The sequence below is a fragment of the Helianthus annuus genome, chromosome 5 (genome assembly GCF_002127325.2).
Source record: "Helianthus annuus cultivar XRQ/B chromosome 5, HanXRQr2.0-SUNRISE, whole genome shotgun sequence".
Lineage (NCBI taxonomy): Eukaryota > Viridiplantae > Streptophyta > Magnoliopsida > Asterales > Asteraceae > Helianthus > Helianthus annuus.
In genome coordinates this window covers 9,862,368-9,877,629 of record NC_035437.2, presented here as the reverse complement: position 1 = coordinate 9,877,629, position 15,262 = coordinate 9,862,368, and the positions used below count along the sequence as shown (strand labels likewise).

General features: G+C 38.1%; 2 protein-coding genes across 3 annotated transcripts; one reads left to right on the top strand and one right to left on the bottom strand.

Annotated features, from left to right (window-relative positions):
• The first annotated feature begins 1,476 nt into the window (after positions 1–1,476).
• On the top strand, positions 1,477–7,401 carry LOC110939932 (4-hydroxy-tetrahydrodipicolinate reductase 2, chloroplastic). The gene is made up of 8 exons (XM_022181498.2): positions 1,477–1,902; positions 2,978–3,215; positions 3,292–3,425; positions 3,504–3,578; positions 4,776–4,877; positions 5,756–5,865; positions 5,954–6,041; positions 6,840–7,401. The coding sequence occupies exons 1-8, from the start codon at positions 1,690–1,692 to the stop codon at positions 6,906–6,908; spliced, it is 1,029 nt and encodes a 342-aa protein (XP_022037190.1). The 5' UTR covers positions 1,477–1,689; the 3' UTR covers positions 6,909–7,401.
• Positions 7,402–9,191: 1,790 nt separating this feature from the next.
• Positions 9,192–15,007, bottom strand: LOC110939931 (carbon catabolite repressor protein 4 homolog 1). 2 transcript variants are annotated; one of them, XM_022181497.2, is made up of 9 exons: positions 14,491–15,007; positions 12,350–13,082; positions 11,920–12,264; positions 11,773–11,826; positions 11,580–11,671; positions 11,028–11,142; positions 10,801–10,936; positions 9,557–9,712; positions 9,192–9,466 (listed from the first exon to the last, which is right to left on the bottom strand). In XM_022181497.2, exons 1-8 carry the CDS (start codon positions 14,646–14,648, stop codon positions 9,567–9,569), a joined length of 1,779 nt encoding a protein of 592 aa, XP_022037189.1. In that variant the 5' UTR covers positions 14,649–15,007; the 3' UTR covers positions 9,192–9,466; positions 9,557–9,566. The 2 variants fall into 2 exon arrangements, with proteins under 2 accessions (XP_022037189.1, XP_035846535.1); XM_035990642.1 differs by having other exon boundaries at positions 12,350–13,043.
• Positions 15,008–15,262: the final 255 nt, after the last annotated feature.

Below are 15,262 nucleotides of genomic sequence, written 5' to 3'. Positions count from 1 at the left end.
TTATGTTTACACATGGAATGCTGTCTACCTGCCTTAACGACGATAGTACTATAGTTTGGACTCAGCACCCGCTCATGCGGGGGTTGTTAAGGACAATTACTTGCATGGATTACAGTGATGATCATGTATTGCGAACTGCCTTGAGCAGTCAACCCCCGGTCATTGGTATCGATAGGTTCATGTCGATAATTAACATGCTTCATTTTCCTCTGTGTACGTGCTGGTTATGCGTAAACTATTTCGAACTCTATATGCTATATCAAACTCGTATACTCGCCTTTACACTATGTGTATTGACTTTTATTTTAACGTATGTGACAGGTAATTAGGATGCTTATCTGCTAGGAAAACGAGGCTATAATAAGCTTCTAGAGGCCAATAAATAGTTGTCTGTACTAATGTAATCAGGAGTCTCTAGAAGCAGATAAACAATTGGGCTACTTAAAATTCTGAGTTGTCAGAATAGAACTATTTGCCTAGATTTTGTCTGTAATAATTTGTTTACTGTTTGAGACATGGTATGGGACATGTTATCTTAAATTGAATGGTAATGATAATTGTTATGGAAACTTCTGGACAATCTGTTTCGCTCAGTGCCGCGCCCCGATGATTCCGCCATCGGTTGGGGTGTGACAGGAACCCACTTAAATTCCGAATTCCCGTCGTGCCTCCACTCATCGCAATCTCCACTCGATCGTCGTGGGTCAAGTCGCCCGCATGACACGCTCGAAACAAACTTTAAACCGATCCAACTTCGGTTTAAGTTCACGCCGCTTGTGTTGGCAGACGTTTAAATTGTGACGAGCGTTCCCAACGTGTTGTTGGTATTGTTGGAACGCTCGTCCCCAATACGCGGTTTGACCGCGTTGTAGAGTACGTTGTGCATCGACGATCGATGTCACAAGTGCGATCTCCTCCTTCGTCCAATGCACCATGTTTGGTTTTTTGATGTGGATTAGGCTGAAGAAGATTTGTTATTTGGTGTGGGTTTGGTTGAAGAAGATTTGTAAATATTTGTGGAAAAAATAAACTTTGGAGTAAATTACGCTTTTGGCCCCTGTGGTTATATCACTTTTACTATATTAGCCCAAAATAAGAATTTTTAACATATCTGCCCCCATGGTCTCTATAACTAACCATTTTGGCCCCTAAGTCTAGAAATCATGGGGGGCAAAATGGTTAGTTATAGAGACCATTGGGGCCAAAATGGTTAGACTTAGGGGCTAAAATGGTTAGTTATAGAGACCATAGGGGCAGATATGTTAAAAATTCTTATTTTGGGCTAATATAGTAAAAGTGATATAACCACAGAGGCCAAAAACGTAATTTACTCTTAAGTTTGGGATGAGTATTTATATTTAAAATTTTGATTTTTTACTTCAAAACCACCATCCCAACGGCTACCCCAAACGGTCATATGCCACCAGCCACCTTAGACCTCATCTGACCAACAACAAGCTTCTAAGCCACGCTAGCGGAGTAACGCCGTGGCCAACGCTGGCACGGTATGGGTTAGCCAGCGTTACCTGGCATCCCCATCCTAACCAACGCCCCACACCCGCTACTCTAATAGACGGGCCTGTTTTAATCTTTCAGACAAGCCACCGGCTTTCTAAACAACCCTAGTTATACTAGAACCCTTAATAATCCTATTTTGTAAATAGAATCAATCGGTAAAACACAAACCAAATGGCTTTCATTCTTGAAGTTCCAGCAAATCTACTGTTACGTCAACATAGTCTGGTCTCATTCTCAATCAGTAGAAGATCATCACCACATAATTATACTTGTGTTAGCAGAAAACAAAGCAACTTTACACACTTTTCAATTTCAGCAACCTTAAATTCACCGTCGATTCAGAGCCATATGGATCATGCTCATGCTGTTGCTCTTCCAATCATGGTACTTCCCATTCAAATTAATAACCTTTATACTGTATTGTATTCGTTTTATTGAGTAGGGCTGGCAATTTTAGACACTTACACGAAACGACACCATCTTAATAGGTTCGTGTTTGTCCCTTAACACATGTTTCGTGTCTTAAACAGGTCGACACGATAAGACCACTTAGTTTTCTTGTTGTGACCGTGTTTACCTATTTCGTGTTCGTGTCTTATCGTGTTCTTGTTAACAGGTCATGTTCGTGTCTTAACAGGCTATATTTGTGGCTTAACACGTCGTGTCTGACACGATATGTCAGCCCTAGACTCCACAAACCACCCCTCCAGGGCGAGTTTGTGTCTTAACCATAGTTATGAAAGGCGCGGGGCGGACTCAGGGCGATTTGTTGCGGGGCTTTATTAGCGCCTAGGCGCGCCTGGGTGATCGCTTTAATAACTATGACATGAACCATAGCTATTAAAGGCGCGAGGCGCACTCAGGGCAATTTGTTGGGCCCGAGGCTTTATTTGCGCCAGGCACGCCTGGGCGCTCACTTTAGTAACTATGGTCTTAACAGGTCATGTTCGTGTCTTAACAGGTCATGCTCATGTCTTAACAAGTTGTATGATACGCTTGTAAACTTTTCATGTCTTAACAGGTCGTGTTCTTGTAACCTGTTTATTATCAGGTTCGTGTTTGGAAAAACTGACACGATAAGATTTCGGGTCGTGTTTACCTGTTTCGTGTTTGTGTCTTAAAAAGTCGTGTTTGACGCGATATGCCAGCCCTATACTCCACACACCATCCCTCCAGGGCGAGTTCGTGTCTTAACAGGTCGTGTTCGTGTCTTAACATGTCATGCTCGTGTCTTAACAAGTTGTATGATACGCTTGTAAATTTTTCATGTCTTAACATTTCGTGTTCGTGTAACCTGTTTATTATCAGGTTCTGGTTTGGAGAATCTGACACGATAAGGTTTCGGGTCGTGTTCGTGTTTACCTGTTTCGTGTTTGTGTCTTATCGTGTTCGTGTCTTAACAGGTCGTATCTGACACGATATGCCAGCTCTATTATTGAGTATTTATAATGTTGTTTAGGTCAATAGTTGTATGGGGAAAATGGGGCAGGCGGTTGTCGAAGCAGGAATATCCGCAGGGCTGCATATCATTCCAGCATCGTTTGGCATCGAAAAAGATGCTGGGAAAACAGTTAAAGTGGGAGGGAAAGATATTCAAGTGCACGGGCCATCCGATAGGGAAACCGTACTAGCATCTGTTCTGGAAGAATATCGGAATCTGATCGTTGTGGACTTTACAGTGCCTAATGCTGTTAATGGTATATTTTGCAGTTTTGTGATACAGTTGTACAAATACGTTGTGTAAACGTGTAATCGGTATTGCTGGTTTTGTAGATAATGCTGAATTGTATTGTAAAGCTGGGGTGCCGTTTGTGATGGGAACGACTGGTGGAGATAGGGATCGTTTATATAAGACTGTGGAAGACGCGGGGATTTATGCTGTGATTTCTCCGCAAATGGGAAAACAGGTGAACAATGTTTGTGGTTGTGTTTGTTGGATTTACGGAAATGGATGGTTGTGATTTTTGGTTGTTTGATTTGTTAAGGTTGTGGCGTTTCTGGCAGCTATGGAAATTATGGCCGGGCAATTTCCCGGAGCGTTCTCCGGGTATACACTAGAGGTACTTGTTTCCGTCTAATGCCGTTAGTTTCAGAAATCTATGGTTAAGTTTCTCGAATCATGGCGAATTAGTTTGTTGATGGCATAATTTTGATATACACTGTGTTTAAAAAAGTGCGCTTAAAGCGAGCTTTAAGCGTGAAGCGCTGAAGCGCTGGAAACATCGCTTTTTTTGGTCTGAAGCGTTACATTACGTGAAGCGCTGTGAAGCGATGATGGTTTGAAGCGACACTTCAGCCCAATCAGGTCACATTTGGGCCATTTTTTAAGCCCAACAGTCTTTAAATAGGGTTAAATGAGGCCTGTTTCTTTACCCTAAGTGTGTTTCGACTTTAATTTATGTTTTAACTATGTTTTTTATGTGTTAAGTGTGATTTTTAATCATGTCTTTGTGTTTGTTATTGATTAACAAGTAGAATAGGTCATATTGATGTGTACAATATATATATATTATATATATATATATTATATATATATATATTATATATATATTAGTTTTGAGCGCTTCGTATACGTGAAGCTCTCGCTTCACGCTTGAAGCTTCGCTTAAAGCTTTTGGAACCAAAACGCTTCGGAGCGCTTCGCGCTTTTTTAAACCAAGGATATACAATATCCGAATACCAAAGTGGCCCTAACAAATTGAGGAATATGCATTTGTGCTAATTTTGATATACAATATCCGAATACCTGACCCCCCGAACTTTTCGCTAAGTAGTGTCCGGTATGTCCGGTATGTAGTTTTCGTATAGAATTTTTTAGGTATATACGTTTTCGACCCCCTGGTTTTATAATTTTAGGTCCGGTGACTTCCGACCCCCTGGTCGGAAATCTCAAGCTTCGCCGCTGCACTTATGTTAAAAGTAAAACAGACCATGTGTGAAGAAAATGCAAAAACTGAAATTGAATAGAATTCATTGTTTCTTGATGGCCATTAGAGTGTTAATGTGATCAATGTCTCTGTTATTCCAAAAATCTTCTCAACCACAAAAGTGACGGTTATTTATAATTAAACGAATTGTAAACTGTTTAGGAAAAAAATGCTTTGGGTCGACCCAGTCTGGTCAATTCTCAACATGTACGAGGATTAACCATCGGACCATTATTTGTACACTTTACCCGAACGACTCTCCTGACACCCGTCTATTTGGTCACCTCTTGTTTCTTATCGTGATGTTGTGTTTCTGGATTTGTTTAACAGGTGTTGGAATCTCATCAAGCTACGAAGCTGGACATATCTGGAACAGCAAAAGCCGTTATTTCATGTTTCCAGAAACTTGGAGTCTCCTTCGACTTAGATCATGTATGCCAACACATTTCTTGTCAACCGACAAGGATAATACCTTACTGCTCGATTTTACTTATAACTCATCATTTCATAAACTGCTATACTTGACTTTTTGTATCACTACAAATGAAAATATCAGGTTTTTTGAAAAACCAAAATAGTTTGTTCTCTATTTACAGGCGTTAGGGATGAGTGTGGTAACGGTACGGTACCGAAAATAACAATACCGAAATTCGTCAAAACTGGATACCGGTACCGAAATATTCGGTACTGTACGGTTACGGTATTTGAAGGTAAAATTCGATATTTTACTGGTACCGTACCGAACCAGTACCCAAGGGCGTAGCTTAAGAGGGGCCGGGAGGGGTGCCCAACCCCCCGAACTTTTCGCTCAGTAGTGTTATATATGTAGTTTTCGTATATAAATTTTTGGGTATATACGTTTTCGACCCCCTCGTTTTCATGGTCAAGCTTCGCCACTGCCAGTACCGATATCGAAAATGCCAAAAAGTGGGTGCCGGTCCCGAAAAAATTCGGTACCTATACGGGGCCGGTACAGTATCGGTACCCAGTACCAAATGCTCATCCCTAGACGTTGTAGCTTCTTGTAATCAAGCTATTGGTGGGATATACTGAGTGTTATGTGTCTTATGTCCAAGGCTTGATGCAAAAATACTATTGAGCCGGGGGGTCTCACTGGAAGCAGCCTCTCTATTCCTACGGGGTAGAGGTAAGGCTGTCTACATCTTACCCTCCTCAGACCCTACCTTAGCTTTGCTATTGGTGGAATATACTGAGTATGATGATGATGATGTAGCTTCTTGTAATCCAACATGAATTAAGTTGTTCGTATAAAAGTCTTATTTTAAACAATGTATTCAACTTTGTGTCAGATACAATTGATACGAGATCCTAAGCAACAAATTGAAACGCTTGGTGTTCCAGAAGAACACATCAATGGGCATGCATTCCATACGTATCGTCTCAAATCTCCTGATGGAACGTAAGCTTCTTCGACGTAGTATAACTGGCTTTTGAATTTTTTTTACAAGCAAACTAATTATGTTTTTTTTTTTTTTTTCTATCTGTAGAGTTTCGTTTGAGTTTCAACACAATGTTTGTGGGAGATCAATCTATGCAGAAGGGGCCATTGATGCTGCACTTTTTCTCTCTAAGAAGGTGTTACTTCTTTTCTCTTCTAAATAAAAAGAATAACAAAAAGTTTGTAGCAAATACACCTTAAAACAATAACCCTTTTAATACCTCTAGTGGTCAAGGGGAAGGTTCATTGGGGAACACTAAAAAAGTGGGGAACAGCGGGGAACCGACTCAAACGAACTCCGATTGGACTCATTCCAGCAGCGTTGGAACCGGCTCGTCGAACCCTAACTAAGATCTCTTAACCCTACACCCTAAATCCTAATTCATAAACTCTAAACCCTAAAGCTAAAAAATAAGGCTAAAACCTGAGCTAAACCGTATAATCGAAACTATAAACCCTAAAAGCTAAACCCTAAAGGCTTAACCTAAAGCTAAACCCTAAAGCTAAACCGTAAAAGCCAAACCCTAATAAATTTAGGGTTTAGGGGTTATGATTTAGGGTTTAGGGTTAAGAGATCCTAGTTAGGATTCAACTAGCCGGTTCCAACGCCGCTGGAATGAGTTCAATCGGAGTTCGTTTGAGTCGGTTCCCCACTGTTCCCCACTTTTTTAGTGTTCCCCACTTTTTTAGTGTTCCCCAATGAACCTCACACTAATGGTCAAAACTCAAATAAAGGGTAGAAGAGTCGAGAGTTATACATTTACTCGTTCTCTTTGCCTTATTTTTTCCACAAGATTGTCCTCTTTCGTCATTTTATTTGTTCATTTCTAAATAATCCTAGTTTTTTGCTCAAAAGCACACCGAAACGCTATCTTGTGCATACCATTATTCGATTATCAAGTATTGCTTAATGGCAACCTGTCTTTTATATGCAGATCCAGTCAAAAGCAGACAAGAAGATATATGATATGATCGATGTGCTGCGTGAGGGTAGCATGCGTTGAGTGATAGACATACGCAATATGTATCGGCTTAGATTAGGTTTAGTCATAATGCAGTTTCGCTTATCAGCGGCCGTTTGAAAGAGTCAATAAGTGGAAGTCCATCATGTTTTTTTGCAACATGTAGCCCTGTAGTAAATCATGCCTGAGATGCAGGAAGATGAAACATCCAAGGATTGTAGTCAACGTTCAATCGGTTTTTATTTGGGTAACTGTGAGAAACTGAGAAGCCGTTACCTGAAAGCTCACGAGACCCTCAATGCATGTTAACCAACCGGAATCATTTCGTCGATCTTTATGAGTTTTATGGTTCTCTTTTAGGTCTTGTCTTCTTCTACCGTTACAAGATTTTTGAATATGACACTTGTATTGCAAAGTGGACGGTTTGGATTGCGTGATCCGTTAGTGTATCTTCTTCTTTCTTTTGTACGGCGAATCTTCTTTATAAAATAAAGAAAGCGGGACAGCAAGAAGCTGAGACCAGACGGTTACAATATTACACTGCGAATATTGAAATCACTCAATCTATCCCATTCTCAGTTGCAAATATTCGATAAAAATACAATGTCTATTTACATAATATTAAAATTAACAAAAATTAGGCCAGTTATTAATTCAATAATTGTAATTACTTGGAAATTAGTTAAGTTATTACAAAACACAAGGTTGAATACAAATGGCAAAATGGGTGGGTTGGGATGGTAAAATGGTTGAAATGAGTTCGGATTAAAACATGATGAACATGTTTTGGTTAAAACAGGTTCATATATCTTATTTTTATAAACCTTGTTGTATTCATTTTGAACTCTTATTCAATTCTATGACTCATTATTTATAATGAAGTGGTAAGGGGTACGAGTGCAAACCAGCCAAGCCCGTTTAACTTAAGAAAGCTCGGGCTCGAGCTCAGCTCAATTCGAGCTTTGTTTCTAAAACTCAAGCTTGGCTCGTAGGTATTTTTTTGAGCTTAAGCTCAGTTCGGGCTCAGCTCCTTTATTATATATTAATAAATTTATATTAGTTAAAGTTATTATTTTATTTATAATTTAGTTTTTATTCACAGTTTATAAACAGTAATTATTATTATTTAAATATATATTTGATATATTAATAAAAAAAATTATATAAGCATCGTAAGTGGTACAGATTCTCGATTTTGCGAAACAGGATCATCAGACTCTCGAAAACTTCATCCTTTGATTCCAGAAACATAACCCACGAGAACTTGAGAATCGTCAGTAAGAACGAAACAATATGAATTGCCAGGGATACTTTTCACGTTCACCGGCCCGAAACGATCCATACGAAGGCGTTCTAGTGGCAACTTTATTGAGTTGAGTAACTTTCTTGGGTGAGATTTTTTCGTTTGTTTACCCTTTTTGCAACTAATACATTCTATCACCCAGGTGAGTTTTTCAGGTTCACGCCCTCCACTAGATTGTTGTGTACCAGAAAATTCATCTTTCTCAAGTGAATGTGCGCCATTTTTCTGTGCCATAGTATAGACTCCTCTGTCACCTTTGATACGAAACATTGCGCTTCTTTTGTCGTTGTGGTAGCGACACTCATGTCTAAGACATAGAGGTCGTTTTTTTTTCGCGCGACACACATAAGAATCCATTTCTTAGGAATTTCAAATCCCGGCTTGAGGATCAAAACTTGAACTTATCATTGTGATTTTTTTATTTTTAAAATTTTTTGATTTATTTATTATTATTATTTTTTTTTTTTTTTTGAATTTTTTGATTTTTTGTGATTTTTTTAGAGATTTTTTATTATATCTTTATATGGATCGATCCGAATAGTGATCCATCCATTTAAATTTATTTGGATATGGATTGGCTCACGATCCATTATGTTGGATCATGGATCCATGATCCATTTAATTTTAAGTTGGATCATTAATGGATCAGATCATGATCCGATCCAATCCATATCCATCCATTGACAGGCCTAGATCCAGTTCACGCTTTTCCAAAGTTGTATCTCAATATGTTAACAAACAAAAAAGTAATACAAAACAACCCTAGACAACAAATGTCCAGTTCAATGATTAAATCACATATGTATTAATTGCTAATTCTACACATCCCTACAAATCTCTAATACATTAATTGTACACTTTTGCAATGAACACTAATAAAAAAAGAGGTTAAAAAACACCCCAAAATCAATATACCTTCAGTTTGTAACAAGACAAATACTTTTGCAATGAACACTAATAAAAAGAGGTAAATAAAACCCCAAAAAGTCAATATACCTTCAACTTGTAACAAGACGAATCCGTAGTCAGACTAATTTTGTCAAAACGCGAATAGTTGCGATTAAAAGTTAGTCCATGAGATAACAACTCATGGGACAACGCTACGTTATACTGCTGATATTATATTTCTATCAAGTAAAAAAAAAAAAAAGAAACTAAACATGATCGATTTTCTCGAGTCAAAGGTAGCATGATACAAAGTGTAGTAGATCATTGCACAAATTACCTACAAAATCTACTTTTTCTTACATTGGTTTCCCTTTACTTTTATCGCCATTATCTTTCCTTTTACCTTGGCCTGTATATAAATAAATATGCAAATAAGTAAATTTTAACCATAAAAATTATTAGTATGTATGACTTGATTAATAAAACAATAATTACTTGCCTAAAATGCATTAACGTCTAACGCGAGGCTTGCACCGAAATTCAGCTAAGAGTGCGATGTGATCAGATGACCATTCTGGAGAAGGAAGTGCTGTATCTTTCCTCAAGCTATCCTCATCCAAAAGCTCCAATAATGATTCCACAGTCAAACTATCAGCTGAAAATAGTCAACCAAAATCCACTTCGTTAAAAGTCAATTAACGGGATTTGAACTTGTGTTTTCCAAGTGACTATTTGATTTTCAAATAATGAAATAATCCGTTCTTTTCAGTGGGGTGTGCATGGGTCGGTTTGGTTCAGTTTTTATCATTAACCATAACCATAACCATAACCGAACGAACTTAGGTTATGGTTAATCGGTTATGAAGTTGGTTATGGTTCGGTTTCGGTTAATTTCGGTTACTAACCAAAAACTTACTAAAACTAACTTTTAGGATAAAGTTAAAATGACGGGCCTACAAAATAAGAATGAAACCCACCATGTTGGACTTAGCTTGGATCTTTTTTTATAAGACAACCAAGACTACACTTTTTGATTAAACTACCGATGTGGGATCCCTTTTAGTAAATTATGTACTTAGGGGCTGTTTGGCAACATCTGAATGGTTAAGTGCTAAACCAGTAAGAGGTCTGAACCATTAAGTGCTGAACCATTAAGAGCCTGTATAATGCTTAACCATTCAGAGGCAAATGTCTGACCAATTCAGATTAGAGGTCTTAACCATTCAGACTCTGTATAAATCTTAACCATTCAGAGGCAAATGTCTGAACCATTCAGACATCTGCCCGTGAAACAAACAGTCTGAACCATTAAGTGCTGAACCAATAAGAGGTCTGGTAAACAAACAGCCCCCCCTTAGTGTTATATAGAAGATTTATATGATCATAACACCTCAGTTCTTCATCAAAATAAGGGTATCTACATCAATATCATTTTGTTACTAACATACTTTTATATTAGTAAAAAACCTCTACATGTTTATCGTAAAACATAAATCCATTATATCGAATTATAGACTTAACATTACAAGTTCGGTTATATCGGTTAACCAAAGCTTCACAACTGTAACCATTACCGATTGGTCGGTTAACCAAAACTTCATAACCATAACTATCGGTTATGTTGGTTATCGGTTAAAATCAGTTCAGTTATGTTGGTTATGGTTCGGTTATCGGTTATGGTGGTTAATTTGCTCACCCCTAGTTTTCAGTGTTTGGCCAAAACAAAACGAATGTATACAATACCTGAGTAAAATATATAATCAAGGGTGCCAATGAAGTCTCTTGTGCAATTTGTAAATAAGGGTTCATTTGTATTGGGGTCCACTCTCTTCTTCTGTTGTTCATAGCCAATTCTCGCAAAGGACGAGTATGCACTTACCTGTAAAAAATATACAATCATTCTTTTAACAAAAAGCGCACATGATTTCAATAAAAAACAATAAACCAATAGTTAAAGGTGTTGGATTTACCAACGGGAGAGTGTGAGTCAACTTGGTATCAGGTCTTAATATTCCAAGAGGGTCTACGGCTAAATCCGGATGCATTGAATCAACTTTTCCAATTGCAAGAAGCGCGTGTGGAGCACTGCATTTGAGTTTAAATTTATTTGCAAATAGTAACGTAATAGGGGATGGTTCAAATGAAAACCACTTTTATTGTGAAAACTCGAAAACTAACTAAAAAAAGCCTAAAAACACACCAAATTTTTTTTTCACTTTTTTTATAAAAATCGCAGGTTTTTTTATATAAAAAAATTTCTTTTGTAGTACACATGTGTAATAATACACATGTGTAGTACACATACACATGTGCACTACAATTTTTTTTTTTTTTGAAAATTTTTTTATATATATAAAAAATGGCGAAAATTGGTATGCAAAAAAAAAAAATTGGTATGCTTTTTCGGCTTTTTTAATTAGTTTTCGAGTTTTCACAATAACTAGTGGTTTTCATTTGAAACTTCCCCTAACGTAATAAAGTTCTTTTTACTATATTAAATAAACGGCAGATCACTTGCTCACCTTCCCGGAACCGAATTGAAGTCGCCGCAAACTAACATCGGAATATCCGCACTGGCAGCTATCTTTTCCAATCCTTTTAACAGTGTGTGAACCTTCACCGTTTTCCAACCAAAATGTTTTGAAATTAACAACAATACTAACACAAACAATATAAGAATATATTTTCCGTTTGTGTTTGTAAAATAAGACGAACCTGCCAAAGTTTCACGTCCTTTAGCTCATGCTGAACGTTCACATGAGTATTTGCCTATACTCCAAAAGAAAATACGAACGAAATTAATAAATTCTTATACATTTTATTTGCATTACGTGAACGTGTTGTAGGAATGTAGAATCTTACCACACAAACAAGTTGTCGCTTTCCAAGAGTATCAACGCCTTGGTTACCAAACTTTGCTTCTAGAACAACAATTAACGCAACATTATCCTTAACCAATCGATTTAAAGCTGTTTTCTTTTGGGCATTAGGAACCAACGCATCGGTTAAAGATTGTGCAGCCTTATTAAACTCAACTTCATACTTTTTCACGTGTGAGAATCTATCTCTACGAAAAAACGTAGCACAGCCATCAATCGTCTGATTATTACCGTTCTGCACCTCAGCGGTTCTCCTCTTAAAAAGAGCCTGATATCCATGTTTGTCCAACTCGGGCGCAAAAAATTCCTCAAAGTGATCACTTTGAACCTGACAATCACAAAAAGTCAAAGTCAAAGTCAAAGTCAAAGACGAACTTAGCAGATCCTTACAAAAACAAAACAGTCAAACTCACCTCTTGAAGACAAACAATGTCTGCAAGGTAACCAACAATCTCTCTTAACAGATTCTGTCTACGATAAGGCCAAGAAAGGGCCCACGAAGGGCAATAACCGTACAGATCACTAGTAGCATACGCATCACACAAAACGTTATACGAAAGCACAGAGAATGTCCCGGAAGATGTATCCAAATGGCCTGCCACGTCAGCGTTGGTGACCGAAATCAATCGCCTTGGACTCGGTGACGGGGCGGGAATCACACGAGATGTTAATATAGTGTTTGCTTGTCCGACAGGCGATTTTGTCTCTAAATCTACCACAACACATTCAAACTTAAGAACATGACCGATATCTTCTGCTGTTGGTGTGTATGTTTTAAAACGCCCAACTTCAAACCAAATTTCACCACCGTTTCGTTGCGTAACTGTAGCGGGATATGTTGTACCATTGGCAACGGCTTGCCCATTTGTATTATTGTTATTATTATTATTGTTTATCCCAGATGTCGTATTATTAAACCGTCCATAGATATCTTCTTCTTCATTTCCATTTTCGTTAACAGCACTAGCAGCACGCTCGTGTAAAACACGATGGTGTTGCCATGCATCGGAAAAACATTTGGTAGTGCAATGGTAGCTTTTGGCAACAGGTAATTTGGCTTTAACACAACCTAAGCACTGCAATGTGGCTTGCTCGGATGGATGTACACTGCATATAGCAACTTTTTTATCACTTTGTATACGATACCTACAACAAAAGCGGAAAAAAAAAACAGAAATACGATTAAGAACATAACATCTGAGTCCGATAACTGTAACGATGTAACATCACAGATCATGCAAAATAAATATAGAACACAAAAAAGGAGGCGTGTAACGAAGAAAACAGAATTCCTGTCACTTCTTCTAAAACTCCTAGTTATTATAATTTTACACATAGTAACAATTTTTCTAAAGGGTGCTGCTATAAATACACCAGTGATGCTATACATACCCAGGCGAGTAGATGACGTCATCATACAGGCAACAAATAATCATACCAACCGTATGAGTTTAACAGTAATCACTTCTTTTTCAGTGGTCACATCATACGGGCCGTACGGTTGGATGACACCAAAACATTGTGGGCCGTATGATGTACCAGTGTGACATGTTATACGACCCATACAACCATTTTCGCCCTCTCATACAGCCTGTATGACACGTCAAAATGGTGTCTAGATAGCATGTCAGTTGTATTTGTTTCATAGTTGTTAATGGCGAATAGCGATAAGGTACCTATGGGCTATATGCTACATAGCGAATAGCGATAAATAGCAGGCGCTATTTTATAAATAGTGATACACTAGAAAAAAAATTAATTTATATGTATGTTATATCAAAATACCATGGTATATACGCTATTTAACGAAACCCTAAAATCTAGATATTTTATAGCTATAATTAATCGCTACTTCTATTAAAAAACTAACAAATAAAAAAATAAACTGAAATCCCGCTATTTATGGCTGCATACCCTGTAGCGACCTTCGACCTATACGCTACGCTATTTGCTATAGCGACCGCTATTGGCAACTATGATTTGTTTAAACCTATGTTGTTAAAAATGCCCTAAGCACAGAAGCTCAGCGCCATCCACCCTGTACGCTACGACTGGAAAGGCGAGGTTTTAGGCTCTAAGGCATAGGTTCGGACCAAATTCCAGCTAAAAATGGTATAAACAACCCCTAAATAAAGCAGGAAGCCTGGAATCAACCTGAAAACATCCTAAAAATGTCTAAATAAACCCCTAAAATTGGTTTTTTTTATACTAGGCGCCGCTGAAGCGCAGTTCCAACCAAAAAAAAAAAAAAAAAAAAAAAACTAAATAAGGCTGGAATCAACCAAAAACAGCCTAACCAAGCCTTAAACATGTCTAAAACTCCTAAAAATGGTTTTTTTTTACTATCGCCTCCGAGCTCAGCCTCTACGCCTTGAGTTGCACCTTGAGCTTTGACAACATATGTTTAAACCCACCCTTTACAAACCACAATCAAACAAACACATAATATAACAAGTTAAGAACCAAACCACTAAACTCAAAGAGCTAAGCATCCACCAAACAACATACATTGACTTGACCACCAATGAAACAAACAAACAAACAAACAACTAACCACTTATATCTCAAAAAACAACCATGAAGGGGCAAATTCTCAGGAACATCTTCAGTAGAAACAGTCTTATCAGGGTGGCGTATAAGGACATAAGGCGAAATCTCGCAACCCACAATCGGAATATCGGACGGAAGGTGCACTCTCAGCACGCTCAGCATGCTTCAATCACATCAATTCAACAAACCCTAACCCTAATTCAACAACCAACGAATATTAACCAACACGAATTCGACCAACAGCACGTGCCAATCCGCCATCACGTGTCTTTGATTTGAGTCAGCATTGCTGAATGTTTTGATTTTCGTTTTCGAATCAAAAACCCTTTTTTGATGTGACCCAGATTTGGATTATGGATTTACGAGGCTATGTGGGGAATTGAGATCAGGAAGATGGTAAATGAATGATTGATTAGTTATTGAAGAAGATGAAGAATTAGGGTTTGATTTGTGCGTGGTGAATACGGGGTTTTACGAACACAGAGAGAGAGAGAGATAACAACAAAGACGACGTAATTTTCTATTGGCTCTCTCGTCTCTATTTTTATTTTCTAACCCGACCCGACCCGACCCGACTCTATTCTATGGGTATGGACCAGGTATGGTATTTCAGCTGAGTTCTAACCCGACCCGACCCGACTCTATTCTATGGGTATGGACCAGGTACGGTATTTCAGTTGAGAACTCAAACCCGGTTTTTTAGACCTGTTTTATACCCGAGTTTTTTCACTACTCGTAACCGGGTTTAATAATACATGTACCCGGGTTTTACGAAT

Coding starts and splice junctions, on each gene's coding strand:
- LOC110939931 (XM_022181497.2), bottom strand. CDS start 14,648: ATGCTGAGCGTGCTGAGAGTGCACCTTCCGTCCGATATTCCGATTGTG. Junction 11,827..11,919: donor AGCGACAACTTGTTTGTGTG/GTAAGATTCTAC, acceptor TTTGGAGTATAG/GCAAATACTCATGTGAACGT. Junction 11,143..11,579: donor TTCAATTCGGTTCCGGGAAG/GTGAGCAAGTGA, acceptor ACTCAAATGCAG/TGCTCCACACGCGCTTCTTG.
- LOC110939932 (XM_022181498.2), top strand. CDS start 1,690: ATGGCTTTCATTCTTGAAGTTCCAGCAAATCTACTGTTACGTCAACAT. Junction 3,579..4,775: donor TCTCCGGGTATACACTAGAG/GTACTTGTTTCC, acceptor TTTGTTTAACAG/GTGTTGGAATCTCATCAAGC. Junction 6,042..6,839: donor CACTTTTTCTCTCTAAGAAG/GTGTTACTTCTT, acceptor TTTTATATGCAG/ATCCAGTCAAAAGCAGACAA.